General features: G+C 35.7%; 2 protein-coding genes across 2 annotated transcripts in view; one reads left to right on the forward strand and one right to left on the reverse strand.

Annotated features, from left to right (window-relative positions):
* The window catches only part of LOC137389729 (putative acid phosphatase 5), a 31,615-nt gene extending 21,011 nt beyond the window's left edge, over positions 1–10,604 (forward strand). The window contains exons 7-11 of the mRNA XM_068075811.1: positions 1,637–1,808; positions 5,377–5,459; positions 5,827–6,010; positions 7,277–7,408; positions 10,287–10,604. Coding sequence (XP_067931912.1) covers positions 1,637–1,808; positions 5,377–5,459; positions 5,827–6,010; positions 7,277–7,408; positions 10,287–10,408 — 693 coding nt within the window. The 3' untranslated portion in view covers positions 10,409–10,604. The remainder of the gene's footprint in view (positions 1–1,636; positions 1,809–5,376; positions 5,460–5,826; positions 6,011–7,276; positions 7,409–10,286) is intronic.
* LOC137389731 (mitochondrial import inner membrane translocase subunit Tim17-B-like) lies at positions 10,537–26,608 on the reverse strand. The gene is made up of 5 exons (XM_068075812.1): positions 26,576–26,608; positions 19,035–19,134; positions 18,299–18,491; positions 13,796–13,906; positions 10,537–10,835 (listed from the first exon to the last, which is right to left on the reverse strand). Exons 1-5 carry the CDS (start codon positions 26,596–26,598, stop codon positions 10,741–10,743), a joined length of 522 nt encoding a protein of 173 aa, XP_067931913.1. The 5' UTR covers positions 26,599–26,608; the 3' UTR covers positions 10,537–10,740.
* Positions 26,609–26,640: the final 32 nt, after the last annotated feature.

Consider the following 26,640-nt stretch of genomic DNA (forward strand, 5'->3'; position numbering starts at 1 on the left):
TAGATGCAGACTGTGCAAAGATGCACCTGAGACCATCCAACACATCATCAGTGGATGCAAGCAGTTAGCAGGAAACGCATACACTGAGCGGCATAATCATGTCGCAGGTGTTGTGTATAGAAGTCTATGTGATGAGTATGGCCTTAATAAACCACAACACTGGTGGAAAGCTACTGGTAAGGTCAATGAAAATGACGGCGCTAAGATCCTCTGGGACTTCTACATCCGAACTGACAGGCATGTCCTAGCAAACCAACCAGATATAGTGGTGGTAGACAAGGAGAACAAGAGAGCTACTATAATAGATATAGCAGTACCCAATGACTACAATATAGCCAGCAAAGAAAAAGAAAAGGTAGAGAAATATCTCCCTCTTGGAGAAGAGATGGAAAAATGCTGGAATGTAAGAACAACTGTAATCCCAGTAGTCATTGGGGCACTGGCCGCAATCACACCGGCGCATAAAATGTGGCTTGCCCAAATACCAACAACAATCAACTCAGGTGAGTTGCAGAAAAGTGCGCTATTGGGAACAGCTAAGATCTTGAGGCGAGTGCTCAAACTCCCAGGTCTCTGGTAGGAGACCCGAGTTAGAGCAGAATTTACCACCCATACGGAGTATTCGGGGTGAGGAAACAATTTTTATATATATATATATATATATAACTTTATCTAGTGTTTATCTATGACCATACATTATTTGTATAGCTTTTTTTTATTGTAAAATAGCCATATAAAAACTACCGTCAATGTAAAAACATAAGTTCTACATAAAAGTTCATTTGATAAGGTAATGAGAGGTTTTTACTGTCACTTTAGAAACGGCTGAGCAGAACTGGGAGCTCAGTAATGTGTAGATGCAGTGGTAGAGTAAACTATAGAAATGTACAACATAACTTGTTGTGTATATATATACATGTATATCCGCATTATACTTTTACCCCATCATGAGTTCTATTGTAATTACATCCCTCGCACAATATATCAAAGCCGGTTCTCAAATTCCTGTCTAAATCTACCACAATCTTCTTCTCGTGCAGGCCATCGCAGGGTGGATTTTCAACAGGCCACTTTTTGGAACCAACTCCATAAGTCTATTAAAAGCATAGAGAAGGTGGCTAGTTTCAAGAGAGAACTTAGATTGTATCTTTTAACAGCTGAATAAAACTTGAATACCTATAAAAATTGACGTTGATTACATGATGACGACAAGCCCGACGCCACAACTAGCTATGCTATTGTGTATTATGGGCTTCATCACTCTTCTAGCTTTTTTCTTTTGTTTAACTACTTTTGTTAATGAAAATAAATCACAAATCACAACTTTAAACTTGCACTATATATAATTAAAATTCACCTTTGTGATTTTATGTTTTATTTTTAATTTCCTCTAGTTTTGTAACTTACTAAATTTTAGCATTTTGCAAAATTTTTAATCTTGTATGTTGGACATTATTTCGTGCAGTATGACAAATTTATGCTCAAATTTTATATGGTATACCAACATTTTCTTTGTAAAAGTTATTGCAAGTCAATGTTAAACTATTAAATGACTCTTTTTGATTTTAAAGAACCATTTAGCGTTTGTAATTATATATATATATATTTTACTTTGTCAATAATTATTTTCATACAGAGTTTACACGGGCTGCCTCTACCCTCCTGGACTCAGCAACAGAACGTCTCTTGCAGTAATAATGTTGACATTCCTTGTGAGGGTAAAACTGTCTGGCAGGTGATGAAGGAGATGTCGGATCTCCAGTTTCTCGTCATGTTCAACACATCTGTCCTTCACCGGTTCGAAGGAGGTTGGTGTACACACAGTGCAGAATTCTCATTAGAACCATGAAGATGCTCTCAATTGATTGTTTACAGAGTCGTATAATGAGCTGTTTTATGTGTCGTAGGTGGTCTATCGAATTTTATTGAATTGCTAAATCTTTACCAGCCATGTTGAAAGTAAGCATTGTGTCTATGTATAAACTTATTCTTACTACCCAATGATGTCAAAATGAACTTTTTCTTAGAATAACTGTTTCACATTATCTAGCAGAGATAGAGCCAAAGTATGATGTATACAGGAGCCAGGTAACTTGGTTCCTGAAATTATACCCTAGCCCCTTATTTGAGTACATAGATCCCCTGCTGACAGGTCGACTGACTGCATAATTAAATGCTAAGGCTAAAATATCCTTTTTATGTCGTATTTATCCAGATTCCTGATTGCCACTTTCTATCCACTACCACCTTCGTGTGTAGCGATCTCTTGCCTTTACCAAAAGTTATTATATGTTTTGGAATGGCACTGCTTTTATGCTTGGTTGTTGTTTATACATGATCAATGCTCAAAAACTTCCTTGAGAATATTTCCTAGCTTTATTTCTCAGCATATGTTTCATTGGGGACTTTTATTAGAACCCCAACCTTTTAGGAAACTAGAGACATTCAGCCATAAAATGAGATGCTTTTCATATTGTCATTGTACATCTTAACAAATTATCCTACCATCGACTAAGAATAGCTATGATGAAAAAAATTATATATATTATATATAACAGTGTATTATATAGCTATATAATATATGTAAATCTCAGTTTGTCTGTCATCAATCGGTGTGTGTCCAGCTATAGTGATCAAAATCTAGGAATAAAACATCCGCTTGGTATTGGTTTAGAACTCACCAAGTTTACAACCACACATTCATAAACCCTCGTAGCTAACCACAAGGCTAAGCTGTTCTCATGATTCTCCATGGTCCTTTCATATTGTCCTTTCTTATTCATATCCTTTTCATGATTGCACACTCTCAATGTTCACTTTTTATTATTAATTAGTATTACTTTTTGCATCTGTCATTTTTTTTAATTGTTTAACGGCTAATTTTTTTGCTACCATTACCCATTGTTTTAGTTTGTAATTTTCAAATGGGCCGGTTCAATTTTAAATGTGGCGTTACACTGCTATTTTCGGTTTTTTCTAAGGTTTGATTGATGAATCTGCAAAAGCTACATACTTTTCACGGGGCAATTGTATTACCTCGAGTAGGAATAGCCTCTACATTTTCTCTCCATTCGGTCGGACAAAAACCTCGGTATCTCATTTTTACATTTGTACCAGTATTCAGAGGTACCAGTATCGTCGTATTCAAAATTTTGATTAATAGCTTCTGATGCCATTTTTTATATACAAACACACTTCTGCGCATGCATTGTTTTTATTTATTAATTCAAGATATTCAGGATTTTTATTTTGTTTTTTTGGTTCGTATTATTTGTATCATTACTAAATAATTTTTCATTGTAATCATAGCAAAACAGACCTAATTTAGCTATTACTTGCGAATTATTTCACATTTACATTTAAACAATTTTACAGTTGTTTTGTTTTTTTTTCATGTTTTTTATTTATTTGAACCAAACCAAACATTCTCCTCACGATATGAGATGTGAAAGTTTGAGTTGTTTAACAAAGTTTAAAGAAGACGAAGTTCGACAACCTCTGCAGTTGTTTTATTTTTTCTCTTACTAAATTTAAACTGGACAAAACACTTTTCATGATAAAAAGTTTTTAAGTTAGTATGGTAACTGTTGTTATATGCTAAATAAAAATAAATTTTCTGCGCAAAGACTTTTATTACCTGGGCAATGCGGAGTGTTCAACCAGTATGTATATGTATAAAATACACAGTTTTGGTTGACTGATTGCCCAATTGGTTATATTTTAAACTAGATGAATGGCCAGCATTCAACAGGTGAGAACAAAGTGTTTTACATAGAACATTCATTTTCAACTGTCCAAGATTTTTTACCCAATTAATTTGGGTAATTTGAGTAACTTCAAAGGGCCGTGTCTGTCCCTCTGAAGCCAATGCTAGAAAAAAGGTTGTGTCATGATCTCTTACGCAATCGAGGTTTTCAATCATGCTAGATGAAGCTTGAAGGGTGCTGTTTTAAACTGGTGACATTAAAGATTGGCACGTGTAACAAGCATGATGCGCAGTAGTATTCTGTAGCATGGGCAGTAGGACGCGCGTAGTGTAATGGATAGTGGGCTTGTCTGCAGAACTGGAGGTTTTGAGTTCTATTCCAGTGCAAGCAGATTTATTATTCCCATAACTTCAACGCTATAAATGAACCCACAAGCGATATACAAACAACAAACATTCACCATGATATATACATGTATGTATATAACCAGGGTTTCTGAGTTCAATTCCAGTGTGAAGCTAGTTCTTCGTTCCTAGATTTTGATTGCTAAACTGAACAAAAGAACTACCAGCCATATACAAACGCTGAGATTTATATATATATATATATATATATAGCTGGCTTGTACTGGTAACTTGTTTTGCATTATACTGTTTGTTGTTGGCATTGAATACTTCATATATATCCTCAATCTAATGATGATAACCTTTGATCTTTATACCTGTTTTTCAGCTTGGAAAAGTGCTCAAACCACAAATATTGTCTGCCACTCTCTTTAGCTCAGTATATTCTTATGGAAACCTAGCATAGTTAAACATGTGTATTGTCAATCCGGTTAGCTTGGTCTGGCTGGATCTGCTATCCATTGGCTTTATAATAATTATAATACTCTACCACTAGCAACATTGATTATGAAAGCTCTTAGTTGGGATACTGATCCTATTTTGGTTGCAATTTCTATATTTCCAATTAACTCAATGATTCATTTTTTTCAGCTAAGGAATTAGACAAGAGTGAAAGGTTTTTTAGGCAGCTATGCTGCCTAAAAAACCTGCTGCCTAGGCAGCCATGCTGCCTAGGCAGCAGTTTTGCGACTTTGACCCTTTTGCATCCGGCAGTTTGTCATACAATAATCCGATAAGCAATAATAAGAACATCGCCTTTGGAGAAGAGTGTTTGATGACAAGGATAACAATAAATTGAGCACTAATTTTGTATTGTTCATTTTATCTCAAAGGATATGATTTTGAAATTGGATTTCTTTCAAAGACTGCAACGCCAGCTCACTTTTTATAATATTTATTTTTCTGGGAAAACATTAGAAAACTCGTGGATGTTTATAATGTATAAGATAGAAACAATGGTACTTGAATTATTAAACATATCACTATTTTAAAACACACCACCGCCTCCAGATTAGGCAAGATATCGCTAGCCAAGGAGATAGTGGTTGTCAGTCAGTTTGACAAGGTGAAAAGAGGTACTCAGGAGACGGAATATTCTGGATAGTTGATACGACATTGATGAAAGACAGTATTTCTGTTTATACATATGGCTGTTGATTTTGTGACAATTATAATGAATGTAAAATATGACTCGCTTGAAGTTGGCTGCCTAACTGTTAGTTCACTATTTATAACTATTCATTTGCTACGTATAATTCTTGAAGGCCCTCTCCTGGAGGACATTGTTAGCAAGTTCAAAGCTTATGTGGCTGGACATCGAACTATCCAGTTTAACATGTATTCCGCAGTAAGTCTTTACCTAATATAAATAGTAGTTACTAGTCTATTGGGGATCATCTTTACCAGCTTGCTCGGCCTTGAACCCTGCCTAGATACTAATTTTAGAGGGTGCATTAAGTTGTAGCTGTCTTACTTCTGTGCTCTGCTACTGGTTGCTACACGCTGCATGCTAACGTGAAGGCACTGCGACAATGAGCGGAGCAAATAGATGTAGATATATACGTATATAGATATCTATATAGATACAGTATATCTATATAGATACATATGTAGATGTTTAGTAGAAAAGCTTGACTTTTTTTACAAAACACTCAGTTTTACAATCTAAGCTAATCCGTGATTTGTTACAACTTTATGCTTTTCATTCTATTTAGCATGACACGACTGTTGCTGCTACGCTCTCAGCGCTTGGCGTTTTTGACGAGAAACAGCCAGAGTATGCGTCTGCTGTTATGATTGAACTACACAATATGACAACAGATGCTGAGAAGTGGGAGGTGAAGGTCTTTTATAAACCTGTGACAGATAATAATACTGTTCTATCACTCTCAATGCCTGGTGAGTTCTAGTTACTAGTCTTTGCTCCTTTCTAGTAGGTGTAGCCTTTGCTCCAGTCTAGTAACTGTGTTCATTGCTCCTTTCTAGTTAGTGTAGCCTCTGTTCTAGTCTTTGTGTGGCCTCTGCTCATGCATATTAAATGTAGCCTTGTTTCCTGTCGAGTAAGTGTAGTTTCTGTTCCTATCCATTGATCGTCACCTCTCATCCCATCTTTGGAACATAGATGCTGTCCTTATCTAAATTATTCTGTCTTTATCTAAATTAACTTGCTGGTCTTTATTGAATATAGCCTCTGCTCCTTCTGAGAATAGCTTCTGCCTAATAAATATAGCATCGGTTCCAGTAAAGGCTGGTTCACGCTATATCGCAGTATGTCAGCGTTTTCCTTTAGGCATTCATCGTCCATTATGTGAACCGTAAACCAATGGCATCGACGAAGCAACGCGGACACATTGAGAAAGTTTACAGCTGTCAAACTTTCCCGATATTTCGTCGAGCATCGATGACAGCCTGTACAATGTGAACCATTTCAATGATAGCAATTTGCAGTCACGGATAGCGTGATTATTTATTTCTGTCTATGATAGTCGCTACGGGACTGGTATTTGACTTCAGCACAGGAAAACAAAGAGGTTTTTTTCGTGAAAATTTAAAAAGAAAAAGGAGAACACTTAGTCACGTAGTATTTGTTGATACAAACACAAATAGGTTTGTGATAGTGTGAACATCATCATCATCAACGATCATCGAAGTATATTGACATCAACGCCGAGATACGGCGATATAGTTTGAACCAGCCTTATAATGAACCTAGCCTTAGTTTCACCCTAGATAGTATGGTCTCTTCTGATGTATAATAGGTGTAGCCTATACTTCTGTCACCTTAGTGTAGCTTGTGGCTTTCTACTTTCCTGTATGTTTTGTCATCACTGATATGGTTTCGAAGCCATACATTTTGTTGTTCATGAGCAACTCCAGCCTAGCTGATGCATTCCTACTATGTTCTTTCAATGTTCGAGTTATAATTTTTGGCCCAAACTTTACCAAGGTTCGCTTTCATTTCTTTCCCACATTCATGGCTTCATTTTTTTATGGTATATTTTTAGTTAGGCCGTGTGCAGTCACTTACAGCACCATAAGTGACTATAACCTCCCTACGGAGCGGCACCCATCTGTCACTTAATTGAAACCTAAATGCTAGTCATTGTAAACTATTTTCAGCATTGAAGACACAGGAATTGCACTTGTCATATTTACTACTTCTAGGCTGCAAATCACCGTGTTCGCTGACAGATTTCGCCCTTATGCTTGACAAATATAAGATAACTGACTGGGACACAGCATGTGAAAACAACCCCAAGCCAGTTCCACCGACCAGCATTCTCGGTCTCACTGAGAGTGAGTCTAATGCAGATATTATAAGTACCTTACATAGTAGACACAAAATCGTGAGGCTTTTCTCTTAGACATTAGATGAATGTTCGGTGTTGCACGGGTTGTTACAGTTTATGCATGGAAAATTTATTCAAATTTAAAAATCAACATATACAACATCCGATATTCTAACTTGTAAATGAAGGTGTTTGTTTATTTATGCGTGCGCTATAAGTTTGTCTGTTTGCGCTATAAGTTTGTGTTATATACACAAGCATTCTTATTGCCTGTATATATAACACAAACATTATAGCACAAACAATGCAAGAAAATGCATTCTTTGTGCTCCAACATGCAAAAAACTCGAGATACGAGCTGACTTTCTGGCAAGTTTATTTATGAGATATGAGTAGTCTTTGAGATACGAAAATCCGAGCATATTCTCGATGGCCACTACACTACATGGCTCAAGTATGTAAAAGGTGGGATTCGAGAACAGCGTCTTTCTCCTCAAATCAATTTGAAAAAGCTTGTGAAAGGTTGGCTAAAATTTCCGGCTAGGCAAAAAACCTTAACCGGATACAGATGCTAAAAAGCACGACGATAAAGTTGAAGTAAGTTTAAGAAAAGATATAAACTTTGCTTCGAGTGTGTGTTCAATAAGCTCAAAAGTTTAATGTACCGAATTCGTTGCTCTCAAGTCTCTTTCAAACAACCGTTATCCATAACATGTCTCTAAGGTAAAACTCCATACAGTAGTGTACATAGTGGTGTTACATTTTATTGTAGATCATAACAACTAAATAGACATAAGTATTGAATTACAATTAAAAAAACGTTTCTCTATCGTAATATCATGTGTAGGGGGCATTTTCATTATAATTATGGTAACGGATTAATTCTTACTTAGCTCAGTTATTTTATATAGAAAATAGTGCTTTGGGCTGCGAGTAAATTAACTTACGAGCTCAGTTCCAGAACGCATTAGGCACCTATGTCGAGGTATGACCACTTGGAGCGTTTTGGGGAACACATTTTTCTTCTAGTCATTCAGGCATACAAGCCGTACACCATTAAGGATTGGCAGATGTAATAAGTATGTGAACAATTAGTCCAATGGCTCAATGGCGTAGTGTACCTGTCTGCAAAACCGGTGTGTCAAAGTTCAATTCCAATGCGAAGCAGCTGTTTTGTGTATATTTGATTGCTATAACTGGACACTACAGACAAATCAACAATCACTTACATTTAGAGATATAGCTTAAAGGTGAATTTGCAGTAAAAGCCAAAACATGTCATGACCTTAACAGTAAAAATGAAATGTATACATATATTGGAAATGAACAGCTCCATTTTTTGTTCGTGTAATGGTAACTCCGCATGAGTTTTTATTAATCGCCCGAGTCATTTATTAAATCCTGCTCTACTACCTTTCACTACCATTGGCTGTGACATCCGATCTGCTGCAACGTTTTGCTTTGAAAATATGTAAAAATGCATGGCATTCATTCCGCTAAGTTTGCTCAACATCACGTTATGTTGCAGGGCAGGATGACAACAAATAATGTGACGATAATTTTATCTTTCCACACTGTATGTTTAAAGGGTGTACCTTCTAACATCAACATTGTGTTAGTTGATATATTAGTTAGTTATTAATTAGTAGTTAATTGATTTATTAATCAACAATTCATTGGATCATGTGTGGAAGACTTAGAACTGATGTCAGTGTAAGAAATATTCACTATGTTACCATGATGCGCATTTCTTCGATGCAGCCCCCTCCGAAGTCGAGGGGATTGTACGTTTACATGCTGCGCAGTGGTTTTCAGCAAATTAGCCAGAGAAGAGAAATTGTATAAATCGAATCGCTGGATGGATGGAATGGATCATGGATACCGAACGTCAGAAACGGTCTTTTTATGCTTTTGTCGTCATTAAACTTTTATTTACAATACACATTCACAATGTTTTACAAACTTTAACACAATTTTTACATATAATATATTTTTAATAAATATTTAAGTAATAAATTATTTAAATGTTACTTTAGGACTTGCCACCTATTTTTCGAAAAGTGTTGGTATCGATAACAAAGTCTAGGAAAGTAATCACTTCATCATCCTCGTAGGAGCAGACCATAATTAGATTTAAGTGAAAAAATGTCGGAAGAATAGCAAAAACAAGATAAGCAGGATAACTTTTGTACTAGTTTATGGCGTTCGAAGAAACTGTCTCCACGACATGAGAGCTATGCGCAATTGCTGTTTCCTTGCTGCAAATTGCTGCACCGGCTTCACACTGATTTCAGTGCGAAGACGGTTTCCATGATTCGGAGAGAGCGCAACTCCGAAGTACTGCGCATCGTGGCAACATAGTGATTAATAACTGTTATCTTAATTCCATTAGATTGGTTCACAAAAAATAAGCTGCTTTTCATTCCGTTCACCCAGGAAATGAAATATCGTTCTGTAAAACTTCCATATCTAAAAGAAGCTAACTACATTGGTTTCCTATAAACGAAATAATCTGAATTCTTAGCTTTATATGATTTGAACAAATCTGTTAACTAACGATAATCTATATTTTTCAAGCGAAGGGCACAAATCACCATAAAGCCTTTCCACATTGAAAGTGCTAGAAAGTAACCAAATCATAAAATGCTTCGCTTGTTTGTTAATGATACAGCGTGTTGATGCAAACCATAGCAATCTGTTTGACCATTTGTGACATTTTACATGAGCTTAGCAATGCTATAATGCTTAACATAAAATAATGTTCTAACTAGAATGAATAATATTCAATGATACCATACTCTCCTGGAACACAAAAATAGTTCATGTACATGTATATCTCTTCTACCACCGCTCACACCTACACTGTCATTTCTGATGTTTTACAGGTGAAGTAATAGTTATAACTATATGCACAGCAGTGGTGTTCATATTGCTCATCATATCGTGTATCTGCTGGGTGAGAGGGAGGAGTGGCGGCCACCGTGGTCACATATATGACAGAATGTGATCGACTTGGTACGGAATGATCTAACACTATTCATTCTATAATCTAGAAGACGTTGTCTATAATCTAGACATCTATAACATGTGTCTATGCTTTAGCTCAAACACTCAATATTTTAGTATTATCATCAGTTACAAAACACAATAAGTTTTTTATTGAAGGTGCTTAAACTGAGGAACAAGATTGTTTTAACAATACATTCAACTGTTTTTAATTGTCTGTCGAATCGATTGAAGGAGCTTGTAACAACATGAAGAGCAAACAAAATAGATGTGGGAGAGCATAGCTGATGGCAACGCACAAAATATTTCCTAGAAAAAATGACGAAGCGAGTGCTAGCTTATGCTTGTGTAGGGGTTACTCTGCTGGGTCGCTCCAAATGTTGGTGCATCTGGGTGCTCCTCCTGAGTCGGCTGCTCCATAACTGAGACTAAGAAACAGAAGCAGACGCTGTAAGAGCCAACCAGTGTAGAGCATGCTAGCAAATTGTACAACTAGGAAACCATGTGGATCAGAAAATGATGCGAAGGATGAATGCAAGCCTAATTTAATTGATTATAAAAGTGGATCTTACCAACTAGCAAATACCTGATAGTGACACTAATATTAAATATAAAGTATTGTAGGTAAATATGCCATAGCATGTTATCTATGGTATTAATGCAGCAGCACTAATCTAACTATCTTCTGGAAACCAAATGTGTGATTGTTTGATCGTTTTTGATTAATTGGATTTGAATGAGAACTGTTAAACCAAATAGCAGTGGTCTGTCAATCTGGTCCCCAATAGCCTGTCTTGACAAGCTGTTGTTTTTGCGTAGTTGTCCCCCTGTCGAGCGGCGAGCAACAACAGCTTGTCACAAGACGTACTGCACCTGATGCATCAGCTGCACTTATAGGGAGTTGTTCTCTTCCGTCTACGCGGCTTGGCTGCGATGTTATTCAGGTCGCTCCATTGGTAATCATAACGGATTTCACGCAAAAATTTATGTAGAAAAATTAAAATAAGAACGTTTAACTGGCGACCCCTCTCTCCAGTAAGCTTTATTAGAATTTGAGAACTTAGGCAACAACAGCGACTAAACATGTCGTTATTTGTGCGCTCAGTCAGTTTCATTTCTATTTTTGTATCAGTCAGTTTTATTTGTTCTTATGGATTTTATTTTGAGTTTATTTTATTCTTAAGTTCTACTAAAGTTTATCGCAGAAACTGGTCTTTGGTTAAACGTTGTAATCTTGTTTTTTTCTACAGAAATTTTTGAAATCCGTTATGATTACCAATGGAGCGACCGACATAACATCGCGGCCCAGCCGCGTAGACGGAAGAGAACAACTCCTTATAAGTGCAGCTGATGCATCAGGTGCAGTACGTCTTGTGACAAGCTGTTGTTGCTCGCCGCTCGACGGGGGACAACTACGCAATAACAACAGCTTGTCAAGACAGGCTAGGTCCCCAAACAAGCTCGCATGGCAAATACAATGGTACCTCTTCTTGCAAAAGGCTCTTATTTTTGTACAAAATTTCAGGTTACGAAACACTTTGGAAATACATTGCCTCTGGTGAGGAAATACATTGCCTCTGGTGAGGAAATACATTGCCTCTGGTGAGGAAATACATTGCCTCTGGTGAGGAAATACATTGCCTCTGGTGAGGAAATACATTGCCTCTGGTGGGGAAATACATTGCCTCTGGTGGGGAAATACATTGCCTCTGGTGAGGAAATACATTGCCTCTGGTGAGGAAATACATTGCCTCTGGTGAGGAAATACATTGCCTCTGGTGAGGAAATACATTGCCTCTGGTGAGGAAATACATTGCCTCTGGTGAGGAAATACATTGCCTCTGGTGAGGAAATACATTGCCTCTGGTGAGGAAATACATTGCCTCTGGTGAGGAAATACATTGCCTCTGGTGAGGAAATACATTGCCTCTGGTGAGGAAATACATTGCCTCTGGTGAGGAAATACATTGCCTCTGGTGAGGAAATACATTGCCTCTGGTGAGGAAATACATTGCCTCTGGTGAGGAAATACATTGCCTCTGGTGAGGAAAAACATTGCCTCTGGTGAGGAAAAACATTGCCTCTGGTGAGGAAATACATTGCCTCTGGTGAGGAAATACATTGCCTCTGGTGAGGAAATACATTGCCTCTGTTGAGGAAATACATTGCCTCTGGTGAGGAAATACATTGCCTCTGGTGAGGAAATACATTGCCTCTGGTGAGGAAATGCATTGCCTCTGGTGAGGAAATACATTGCCTCTGGTGAGGAAATACATTGCCTCTGGTGAGGAGAGGTGAGGAAATACATTGCCTCTGGTGAGGAGAGAAAAGGAAAAATTGTGCTGCTACTCACAGCTTCCAGAGTCAACCAAATGTAAATATTGAGGAGCTGAAGGTGACGCGACCAACACAGATTAATAAAGACAAAAAGGCAGCCATTATTATTATGCTGAGCTATGAAGTTGAGGGATTTGTTGAAAATATTACCAAGAAAAAGTGTTCACTAGTTGAGCTAATTCGATATTTGCCTCACATAGTTTCGAAAAACTAGTTGAACGATGGCAAAAACAAACAACCCTGAATGGGGTCAAATCATTGCTGAGAGTGAACCTGAACCGCTGAGGGAAAAAGGTAACAGCGATACAAGCTGAAACGAGAAAAATTAAAAAGGAACATCAAAAGAAAACTATTCTGTACAATTTTATGTTAAATATGTACCAATTTAACTCTTAACAAGTATTTGTTATAAGTTTGGATGAATTTTTGTATTTGATAAAAAATGGCCCGATTTTAAGGGACTCGGCGCTGACTAGGCCATTTATAGGATAAAAATTTTCTTACTCATGAAATTTTTATATTATAAAACATTTTTCAAAATGAATTAACTTGCTGAGCAAAGCTATGCACTGTGCATATGTGTTCCCAAATTGAACCATGCTGGTTGCATACATTTTATCTAATGAACTGATTTTGACAAAAATAATATCTCATCACGATACGATATCATAGAAATCAAGAGGCTTTATCGCAATATGAGATAGGCAAAAGATTCACTTGGACCAGGCTTGCTTTAGTGTTCACAATATGGTAATTTACACCTTGCTCTCTGAACATTTGAGGAGAACATTTTAGAAGCTGGGCTTTACAATGTAGCCATAAAATACAACTACGTGATACTAAGAGTTATCTGCTCTTACTAAAGCGAGTTAAGTGAAAGAGTGACAACTACTTTTGATTCATATATTAATGTATTGTAACAAACAATCTTCAGCCATTTAAATTTACTAACAACAGACGATGTGAGCAAAATCATGAGCAAGAATTATCGGGCTAAAAGGTTAACAATGAGTAAGTCGAAGGGAGGGATTGAACAATAAGCTTGACTTACTGTTTTGCATACTAGATGCTGCCATCCTGTTCATCAGTATTCCTACACCCTCTATCACAGCGAGAAGAACACCGCCGACGATGGCTGAGCCAGTCATAGCCATTGCACCATCTAAAAGGAACCAAATGTGTTTAATCGAATCACATAAAATCCAACACTGAAAACTCAGTAGCAATTGGCAACCAAGAAACTTTATGAGAACAATGAAACACTTGAGTGGATAAGAGCAGAGGAACAAGCAATAGATGCTTAACAAATTAGACATACCCTAGGAAACTTATATTTCGCTAGTATTTACTTTCGTGAGTAGCATACAGAGTAAAATTTCGCTGCAACTTAATTTCGCAACTCTGATGAGTGCGAAAATATAATGATGTGAAAATAAATGCAGTGGAACAAACATAATTATATTCCTCAGGTTCGGTTCGACGGTAAGAAATTTTTTTTATTTTGGGACTAGTTTGTAATTGTGAACCGCAGGCAGAATTGTATGGCTGAGATCGATAATGCAATGTGATCGCTTGCTGCCATTTGTTTCTTGGACTACTGTAGAATGGAATTTAATTATGCTGAAAATTTTAACGTTTTTGTCACAATTTAGCTTGTTTTTATATTAACGCATTTTAATTTTAATGATCAACGGTGTTGTGTATAGGTATCAATTTTAACGTTTTCCCAAACACTCAACTGCTGCTAATAATTGCTGAACATCTTTATTACAGTAATTACAAGTTGTATACAAATACATACATGATACAGCTGCTATTAATACTACAGCTACAGATACTAGCACAGTGTGTAGTTATTATAACTTCTCTTCCTTTTTTATTAGTGTTATTTATCAGAGCTAACTCTTTCTCTATTGCCTCATCTTCTGAACCATTACAAGTTATTGAAGAGTTGTCAGTGGTGAATCCAAACCTTTCCAGAGCCATGCTGCTTGTGTAGTACTGTGAGTGTCAGTGTGTCTTATTTTCTTTCAACACGCGGTGCTCACTGCATTGATTGATGTCCCCAACAAACGATAACGCTACTAATGCACTAACGCGTGTGCATTGACATCAAATTCCTATCATTATAAATCATTCTTAATGGGAAAATAATCATAATTAATTGCAAAATAATAACGTAATAAATTTTGACAGTCAAATTATTTTGTTGGTTTATATTTTAACGATACTATAGTGGTCGTTAAAAACGTTAAAATAAATGTCGTTATTAAATTCCATTCCACAGTATTATGAGTTATGTTATGTTAAGTCGTTCGTTATGATAGTTTAGTTTTGCTCATGAAATTTTCGTGAGAGGATGACTCCGCGAAAACGCGAAAGTTAGACGAGGCGAATACATAAGTGTCCTAGGGTATACATAAAATAAGCACTGCTTCAGAGACATGGGAGTACATATGCATGTATAACATACAGTAGACGCTCTTACATTGTAAATAATCCGTTCAGAGAATGTTTACGCTATCGGTATTTAATGTTATTGTCAATCCATTCAAGACTGTCCGAAACGCATTTCTTTGGTCTTTTAAGAGGGTAAAACTACGCATAATGTTTTAATTTAACGACTGTACAGTAACTGCGCTATTATTGTTTTGCATCAACAACTTTTCTCCTCTTTCTTATCAATTTCACTTGGTTTAGGGTCCATGATTACGGTAATTTCACATTAAGTTAAAGAACACACTATCAATGTTAATTTAAATCGGAATTGTTACTATTTTCTGCACAGGAAAATAAAACAAATAAACTACGATGAAGTAAAACAAAATGATACAAAAAAATCTTAATGTTTGTTCATCATTCATCTGTCTAGTTCTAGCGATAAAGTTTTAGCAACAAAATATCACCTTTGTACTGGATTTTAACTCACGACATTTAAATTGCAAGCCTACCAACAAGCGTGCGTAACCATAACGCTTAGCCATTCTTATCATGACCATCACCCTTATCACATACTGTACATACATCCTTTTCACGATTGCACTTGCTACATGTTCACTTTTTATTATTAATTAATACTACTTAAACGTTTGTTACTATTTTGAGATTTTTTAAAAGCTGATTAATTTATACCATTACCTTTTTTATAATTTGCAATTTTTAAATGTGCTATTTCAAGTTCAAACATTTCGTTACAATCATATTTCCAGTTTTGGTAAATCTATACAAGCTAAATGCTTTCCACATGGACAATTGTATTATCTGGTGTAGGAATTGCCTCTACATTCTCTCTCCGTTTGATTAGACAAAGACGACAATTTTATGCTTGTACCAGTATGGTCTATCAGAACTTTGAATACCACAAGCTTTGCTGCAGCAGCAACCTTTTTTATACTTCCATGTACTCATTGTTTATTTTTTGTCTTAATTTATTGAATTGCACAAAAACACTTTTCTCATAACATGAAGCTCAAAAGTTAGAATGGTAAATGTTGCATATGTTAAATTAAAATGAGTTTTCTGGGCAAAGACTTTTATTACGTGAGTAACGCCAGGCATTCACCTAGTCTTAACTATAGTAGGAGTGATGTCTGTTTGTCCATTCAAAGCGAGGGTTAGAGGTTAGTTAGACTCAAATTTGTGACATTCAGCTTGGTAAACCAGCACTCTAACCCCTTGTCACCTTTAGGTATTTCTGAATAATTTTGCAGCTACTTATTATTTGCACGTTATCGGCACACCTGACACTCTCTCCTGATACACTAGCCTCCTAGTACAGTAGACACTTCTATAACATGTACATCATATAACGTATATTCCTCAACGAAAAGAATTTATGTGAAGTTTTCACTTCATATTTCATGGAAAAACCTATGTACATGACACGAAGTGTCAAGATGATCAAAATTCTCAAATTCAATTTGAATAACGTGAATCTTGTATTTAGCCTCAAAACTATCGAATTCTCTCTTGCCACCATTGGGAGAGAAAACGACATAAATATCCATTATGTGTACACTCAGCCTGGCTGTCTAGTTCACTATGGGAGAACATCAGGTTTGTGTCGATAAGACACAGAAAATCAATAGCTGTGCAATTATTCAGAATTGATGCAGATGTTAGAGTGTCGTTCGAACAAGCTCAATGTCACAATTAGGAATGTCACAATTAGGAATGTCACCAAAAGCATCTTTTATCCCAAATTTGAATCCTGGAGACGGATTGACTGATAGACACCACCCTTATTATAGTTATATTTTAGTTTTACTTTATTATAGATGTATAAAATATATTTTATTAATTTCTTTTGCAGAAAAGAAATTGCTGTTTAGAAAAAAAAATGAAATTGATGTTGAAGGTGTGCGCTCTACTTAACTTAATGTAAAATTACCGCAGTCATAGAAAATAAACCGAGTGAAAGTGATAAAAAAAAGGAGAAATGTCGGTGATACAAACCAATAATACTACAATTATGGTACAGCCAACAAATTAAACACTTCAGACCAGTTTTTTCTTTTTGAAAGTCAAAGGGATGAGCTAGTAAAGATCTTGGGACGGATTAAGCAATTTACAGTTTACAGTTTATTTTACAGTTTGTATAATATAAAATCCCTATAACATTAACAGTCATAGAATGGATTATTTACCTTGTAGGAGCGTCTCCTGTACTTATAATAGAGACAAGCCTATACATAGTTTTCTATCCCAAATTTCACAAGATAGAAAACGATATTTTTAAAGTTAACTATGAGATTCTCATGATTCGAACGGAATTTGAGAACTTGCACCAATTTCACGCTTTAACTGAAATGTATTTTTTAGGTAATACAAAACAAAATTTTTTGATTAAGCACTGTATTTGATATAATCCCAAAAGAATCCAGATACTTATTAGTCTGAATGCTATGCGTCAGTTAAATCAACAGCAAACATCTCTTTTCATTCTCCAAATAATATTTACAAAAGTTACATGTATAATGAGTGATAATTTTGGTTGAAGCTTATATAAAATTATAAGAGTTCAAGGTTGTATAAGATATGCTGAAACCTACAGTAGGAGATAATGATTATGCAGTTAATAGCAACATGGTTGTGTGGGCTTTAGAGCTTCAAATGCGACACTCTCTGACACCCTTAAAGAAATGGTTATGGGAAGATGCCCTGGATGGAATTTACTGTTAATTTTTTTCTTTTACATAATTCACAGAGGTTTGTATAGGTTCATGGTGATTATAATATTCTACTTGCTTGTTGAAGTGGCACCTTTGACTAGAAATTAAGCACGCAGACTATAAAAATTGATTTAAAAGTATATCAGTAAAACAACGACATTTATAAATCATTTTTTAATTGATGTCTTGTAACCCTTGTTGCCAATTCAACACCTATGCATTGTTAGAAAAGACTTCATGGAAACGATTTTAGATGTTGGAGCATTCAATTTGATAAAATCAAGACTTGCCAAAGTAAGAGAGAGTAAATGAAACCATCCAGGAAAGGATCTATTTATATCGTTGAGCTAAGGAGGTCACAGCACCAAGGTAAACACACTAACTTCTAATGGAGAGAATGGCTCCTGTCGCAGCTCCGCTAGTAATACTGTTCCATGGGTCTTCTTTCTTACGAATGTATATAAGCGTACAATCTATGGAAGAGAAACAGCCGCCCCACATGGCAAAGTTTCCACCAGTTATTGGCGCCCTTTCTTTAATGCCAGTTAGACTGCCAAAGAATCTCCTCCGTAACCCCTACAATTACACAGTTTAGTAGGGCTACTACATCTGACGGTACATGATAGTGCCACCTCCAGATACTCTTCGGTGAGCAGCTAAGCCAACTAATGTGGAAATCGTGGAAAAGGATACATTGAACATTTTCACACTTTCGACTAGTATTTTGATTAGCGGACTCAACCATAGCAGATGCCAACAATGTTGAGCACAACTTGACTACCTACAGTGATTATTGAAGATCCATAACTAAGAAAGAACTTACTGGAAAAACTACTATGGATTTTATTTTAAATTTACAACTGACAATTTAAAATTGACGATTTAAAACTCCACGCTTTGAAGTATAAAATTTATATATACTTTAAATATGTATGATTGATCTTTTGTGTACATAACAAGTCGACTTTTTCCCTGTATACATGAGTTGACATTCAAACTAATCTTTCAAAGTAGAACAAATTCTCATCAGCTTTGCACAACATGGAGTCTTTTCGAGAAAGCATAGCGTACAGTATACAAAATAGCAGTATAATAAGCAAGTGGTTTTAGCATACAAACCGTTGGCGCGGATCTGAAACCTTTGATGGCATGGAATACTGATCCGCCAATTGCACCCATGGCAAAAGCGCCACCAAGATCTTCCGTGATTCTCCATGGGCTGAAAGTATGACACGACATAAAAATAGCAAAAATCATTAAAATGCGAGCCCTAAAAATAGCATGCAAAGTGTTCTTGATTACACAAATATGGTAGTTTTCAAAGAATGTTGAGACGCAGTCAGATTAGAGGAAGTTACATACAGCTAGAAGTGTATCAATGAAGCTACTCATATATATCGTAAAACCTCTATGTGAACGCCAGTTTTATTTGAACACTACCTTTAAATAAGCATCACTATGGAAGAATAGCTGACAAACAGCGCCATGTTTTAATTGATCGCCACTTTGTTGTGCCACTACGTTGTGCCACTACGTTGTGCCACTACGTTGTGCCACTACGTTGTGCCACTACGTTGTGCCACTACGTTGTGCCACTACGTTGTGCCACTACGTTGTGCCACTACGTTGTGCCACTACGTTGTGCCACTACGTTGACATTCTTTGTGAGATTTCAGAAGTGATTGATCAGTAGAAAAGTATCCAAAAAGTGGTCCTAATAAGGACTCGGTTTCTTCAATAACAATCAATTCTTTCTTTGTTGCGGTCCATATCGAAATCCATTTTCCAACCCGAAGCTTCACATTTTTTTTGTTAAAACTTTAAAAGCAAAACCACATAAATAATTAATAACTGTATCAGGCTAATACTAGTTGCTTGTTTAACATGGTACTGATACTTTGACTTATATAAAAAAAAAACGCTTACAATTAAGATGAAATTTTAAAGCCGAATATTGTCCTAAGCGAGCATGCAACGAAAAGTTTGCCATTACGTCCATAAAAAGTATTTTAAGTAGCAGATTGAAAATTTTTTGCTAAGCTAAAGAAGTTGTTTGGATGCTAATATCGACGAGTTTATCAGTGCAGAAAAGTTGAAGTTAGCAGACACCACGGAAGGTATTGAACAGCCAGAAGAGGATGAAATGAGTTCAAATGAAAGCAACAATAAGAATGAAACTGGCAGCACAAATGATGCAAATAATTTTGTTTCAAAAATGTTAAATTCTGCTTTTGCGTGTAGTATTACTGTGATTTGTTTATGTTGCATGTTCTTGAATATATATTTGTAGAATTTGAAAAGATTATTATTATAAAACTTATAAATTTGAAGATTCATAGCATATTATTTGACAATACCATTGTGGTTATCTAAACTCGGCTAACAATGGATTGATGCTCATAACTCCTCTTCTATTGCACATAAAAAGACAGTTTTGGCTGCAAACTGTAGCAAACATCAATGAGTGCAATGAGCATTTATGCAAAATTATTAAATATATATAGTTTATAAATTAAACATATGCCTTCAAATTTAGAAAATAAAACATTTAAAGCTCCAACAAATTGCAACACAGGCTATAAAATCATAGTACGGTAATTGCAAGCAATAAAAATCACCTGGTAGAGATTTTACTCAGTTTCTATATGCATATTTATACAGATATCTACAAGTTGGAGGTAAACTATAACAGATTTATTGCATCCAAAAAGGTTAATGTCGCCTGTAAAAGCGTTAAATATTCTGATGAGCTATTTGAAAATTACAACGCCAACATCTATTTGAACGTCACCTCTAATAAAGCGCTCTCTAAGAAAAACGGTGAAAAATAGAGTGCCATGGCATTCAAATAGAGGTGTAACGCTATTTATATATATATATATACAGTAGACGCTACTATAACATATACTCCCCATAATGCAAATTCCACATAACGTACATTTATGATAATTTTTTGCTTGCTACTACATAAAAATTCCATATAACGTCAAGTCGAGCGAGTTTTTAAATTCAATTTTAATGTTAGTTTATCTTGCCGCACTTGCGGAAGAAAACCGCAGTTCGCATAGCCAGATATATAATTTTCGCGACACTCTAGTTCGTCTAATAGATCGTTAAAGGTGTTGATAAAAAGGAGAATAGAATAGCTGTGCAATTGTTCATAAATACAAAAGCGATCAATTAGTGCAGGTGTTACAGTGTCGGTCTACCAATCTAAACCTCACGAATTGGAGTATCGTCGCAAGTTATCTTATAGCCTAACCTTGACCCTCTGGATACAGGATAGATGACGGCCAGATAAAACGGCTTTTTATAATAAAAATATTTTGTTGTTTAGCCTTATCGTACACGTACAAAATATTTGTTATTAGTTTTACTTTGCAGAATATACTTTGTTATTTAGAAGAATAAAAAAGTTGTTGCAAATGAACGTCAAAAATGTGCAGTCCCCCATCAACTTGTAAAATTATCGCAATCATGGTCTATACAACCAGTGATATTGATCATAAAATGAGGAAAAGTTGTTGATGCAAACCATTAGTGCTGCAGTTACGGTACAGCACACAAATTAATAGAGATAAGTCAAGTTTTTCCTTTTGCATGCACAAAGGAGTGAGTTTGGAAAGATCTTGGAACGGATTAGGCATTTGACATGTATTTTAATGTTATTATAATGTAAAATCTCTAACGATCCTGGACCGGACTATATATGTTGTAGGGGCGCCTACTGTATAAAACTAGTTTAATTGTGGTGACTTGACACTCCATACTATTGTCATTCTATAAACTTTAGTCACTGTACAACCTGGTTTATACATATATATATATATATATACAGTGAAACTTGAATAATTCAAACTTCACGGGACCGAGCGAAAGTGTTTGAGTTATCAGAGCGTGCATGTTATCAGATCACTGTCACAAGTGCATGTATTTATCAGTAGATGTATGTACATATACAAATTATATATCAATAAAAAGCATAGAATGCTTGTTGCAAGTTAAAGGGCCTCTGATGTGAAGCTTTAGAAAACTTTTATCAGAAAGTATAGATATTTCTGTATCCCTTGAGATTTGTTGTTATAGGTGATGTGACCGCCAGGACATTCTCAGGTTAATTAAAATTGGCAAAACTTGATCACGGTTAAAACGCTTAGAGAAAATACATCTTTTTTTCCTGATCGTTTTAACAAAGATCAATTTTGTCGATTTTACTTTAAAGGTTGACTTGCAACAAAATTCACATTACAGTTATTTGATATCAAAAGATTCACCATGCCTTACTCTGTTGTGTTGTAGGTGCAAAATATGTGGGAATGTGATTACAAGCTCTTAAAAACTCAAAAACAAACAGTTAATCGCAGCCACACGAGACCACCGTAGTTTGGATTCTCTTTCCAAAACGGCTCAAATGTGACGTAGCTGTGGTAGATGGTTTTTGTTTACACTTACATGCAACCTTATTCGTCGAAATATTTTCACAAATTTACTTCACGCATTCAATAAAACTATGTCTATTGTTCTTACGCGTCTATTTTATCGTCATTGTAATGCTGTCACTTTAAGCAGTGATATCTTATATAACTTACTGTGAAAATTCCTTTTATTTTTTAACCTTACCTCGAAGGAGTACATATCATTGTCTGATAATCATGACGAGCCTATTGGTCACTTGTGATAATCAAAAAGTGCTGCAGAAATTATTTGTGAAGTATTGGGTCACATGATCAGATTACGACTAGACGATTAGACCAAGTCGAAACAAAACTGTAAAGTAGCGAGCATCTATATTTGATACGGGGTCTTCGGTAAAACCCGAAGTGTTTGTCATAAACTAGTGCTACGATAAGTTTTACATTGAGCTTTTTATTGGCCTTTCAATTCACGTGAGAACATCACGTGACAAGACAATGACCAAACTGTAATGAATATGTCAGATAAATAAAGAGATTCCAATCTACGGCGGCTTTTCGTTTTTGAGCTTTTAAGAGCTTGTAATCGCATTCCCACATATTTGGCACCTACAACACAACAGAGTAAAACATGATGAATCTTTTGATACCAAATAACTGTAATGTGAATTTTGTTGCAAGTCAACTTTTAGGTTTATCTGAGGTTACCTTGCTTCCTAAGGGCCATCGCAAAGCAGATGTTTGGTGAAAGTTGTTTTTTTGCAAACCTTTAGATAAGTCATTAACGAAAATATTTTGCCATTGATGATAATAACGACGCCTAAGAACTACTAAAAGTTGATGTTTATCTCCATGACTTGGGATAAAGTAATATTCTAAACAGGGTTGGCAAAAATATCGATATTTAAAAAAATATCCTATCACTGATTTATATCATGATATTTATTGATATTTATAATATGTTTGAAACAAATGACATTTTTGAAAAAGATTTGAAGCTAGGTTGAACTTGTATGGCGTTTACATTGTGATTGATGCATTTTATAGATTGTATGGGACCAGTCAGCAATGTTCAATACCAAACACTTAATTTATTGTAAGCCTAGTATAATAACAATATTTATATGAAAATGTTCGTTAAACATTGGATTGGAAATCATGACATGAATACAAAGTGCAAACAAAATAGTGCAAATAGTAAATACACACTATGATAGTCCAAGCATGCTTTAATGTCCTACTCTTGTCTAGTTAAGGTATTTGTAAACAAACACCAGCTTGCCAGCCTTCACCAAACCGAGACAATTTCTCAACTTGCTGTGAACCAGTCCACATGATGAAAACACACACTCAACACTAGCAGTCAGAGTTATATCATCTTATTTATAGATTTTATACTGAGCCAGAATCCTTTGAAGCTATTCATTGAAAGACTTTTTCAAAAAATGATGAGATACTCTGTCATCTCAGTGAGTCAGTGTAATGCGCTTACAATTCTGTTTCTGGGTGTCAGATTGTTTAATTCAAAATCATGGATTATGAAGTTCAAAGGGTTTTCAACAGGCTGGGTTGTCCAATAAGGCAATAAAATATAACAGTTTAACATGAGATAATCAGGTTAGGGAGATAGTACTGGGATGAAGGAATACAATTTAGATCTGAAAAATGCTTCTCAACACAAACACTAATTGATTGGTCTAGTCAAGCTCACCTCCGGTCTGGCTGTCTTTGTTTATCTGTGTTGGATAAGCCTAATAGGCCCCTATGCAAGTATTTGATGGTTTTAGTGTTATTTTGTATTTTTAGACTGTTAGCAATAGTTGTAAGGTGAAAACGGAATGATAAAATATACATTTTCGAAAGTATCAAAAATATCGCTTTTACGACCCTAAAATATCATACCTATCGGCAATATATATTGATGATATATATCAAACCAACTGACTCTAAAGTAATAACAACTATCTCGGCAGCCATTAGGCGAAAAATGCTAATGGTCGAGTTATCTAAAGCAATTTATCATTGCATGGGAACGGGCCAAACAAATCCGTTTGAGTTAACCGTGTGTTCGAGCTATCCGAGTTTGACTGTATATGTAATATAGAAACCAGTCTTCTTTTTCTAGATATATTTACACGTATATATCTTATATGTATACATATTATATATATGATATATATATACAGTGAAACATGGATAACTCGCCCTCGGATATAGCGAACACATGGTTAACTCGAATGGATTTGCTTGGTCCATTCCCACGCAATGATAAATGGCTCTATATAACTCGAACTCAACACTGTTAATACGAACTGTTTTTTGCCCAACGGCTACCGAGACGGTTGCTATCGCTTTAGAAAATCACTTTATTCCAAAGCCATAGAGGTAAACCTCAACTTTTCGTAATTCATAAGCGTCGTTATTACCTCCATCGACAAAATATTTTTGTCAACGACTTTTCTAAAGGTTTGGTGAAATTTGATTTATACTGCTATACGATGAGTAGCACGGGCTAGCCGGGTCACGCGCACAAGGATTTTCGCCACGCACATACAAAACAAAAACAGCATGTTGTTTTTTTTTATATTTGCGTGGCGAAAATATTGAGTGCGTGACCCGGCTAGCCCGTGATGAATAGTTTTTCGACGTTGATTCCGTGTTGAATCAACGTCGGAATGTTGAATGTTTAAAACGTCTTAAAAATTGTTGTAATTAAACGTATACGTTGTCTTAGCTAAAAAATCTATTCATCGTTTGACCTAAACACAGAATACGTGTGTACATTCAATAAGTATCCATTCAAAAAGCGTGAGTGATATACAATGTACCGTTAAACCTCGTAAAACTTTTAATTGAACTGCCTCGGAGTGTTGCTCTTAACGAATCCCAGGTAAAGTAAGGTAATCTTTGCATAAACTTCAAGAAAAATCGGCAAAATTGATCGTGGGTAAAACGCTCAAAAGAAAAAGATGTCTTTTCTTTTGAGCATTTCAGCAACGATTAAGTTTTGCTAATGTCAATCTAAAAAACGTCCTAGCAATAACATCACCTCAAACAACAAACCAATCTCAAGTGATAGAAAAATCTCTATACTTTTGGATAAAAACGTTTTAAACTTTACATTAGAAGCATTTAATTTGAAACAAGCCATTTGTGCTTTTGATTTATATTTTAGTTTGTATATGTACATGTATCTACTAATACATAAGTAAATACATGGACTTGTGACAGTGCTCTGATAACTTGAACGCTCTGATAATTCGAACACTTTTACTCGGTCCCTTGAAGTTTGAGTTATCCGAGTTTCACTGTATATATATATAAATCTCAAAGTTTAAGGCGATTGCCAGGAGACAGATTGCTTGACGATTGCAAACGCACGATCGTCAACTGCTCGGCGATTGCAAACGCACGATTGTCAACTGCTCGGTAAGTGAAGACCGGTCGGCCGAGTCAGGGACTCGGCGGCGACTTTTCACTGATATCTCTCTTTTTCCCTATGTTTGCTGATGCCTCTTCTGCTTCACTGCCACGGTTCATATTCTAACTGCAGAGCCTCCCTACCTATGAACTGTCATCACTTTCGTTTGACTGTCGAGACTCAAAGCCATCATAACTGAACAAAGATAACCATTCGAATGGGATTGTAACTTTTATTGGCTATTCTAAAATTTTGCCATCGATATTATTGTTTTAGAATTTTGTTAGTTGTGTGTTTTGATTGTTTGACTTATAGAGTGTGCACAAACTGAACATAGTCTAAATAGAATAAGATGCAAATTCAACACCGATATTGTGTGTGGATTTAAATTAATCATGTATAAAATAGTTTCTCCCTAAGCAGACACAACAACACAATCAAAAGACAAACAATAAATCCAATTTTGAATAATGACAGCTTGCCTAGAAGCTAAACAAAAATAGGCCCTATGGCTGTTTTGGTTTTGCTCGTTTTTGTGAAAATTAAAGTTTCAAAAATTCTTGCATTATCAGAAATCCGAACCAAAATATCAACATAGCCTAAAGAGCTTAGAGTCGATTTAAATGACATATTTAAATACGTTTTCATCGGCTGACTAGCGATGATGAAATCTGTTAGGTTCATGGAAAACTTTAAATTATGCACTTATATTTATAACAAAACATAATTGTGTGTAACGCAGTAACTAAACCAAGTTATAGAAATTGTACTAAACAAGCTAAATTCTGTATAACGTTAACCAACAGTAAAGGATATCATTGATTTACCATGGCTCACGTTGATATTCCATTTTTGCCGGATGAAAGGCTAACTTTAGTGCTTATCCGCATAT

The sequence above is a fragment of the Watersipora subatra genome, chromosome 3 (assembly GCF_963576615.1).
Source record: "Watersipora subatra chromosome 3, tzWatSuba1.1, whole genome shotgun sequence".
NCBI lineage: Eukaryota > Metazoa > Bryozoa > Gymnolaemata > Cheilostomatida > Watersiporidae > Watersipora > Watersipora subatra.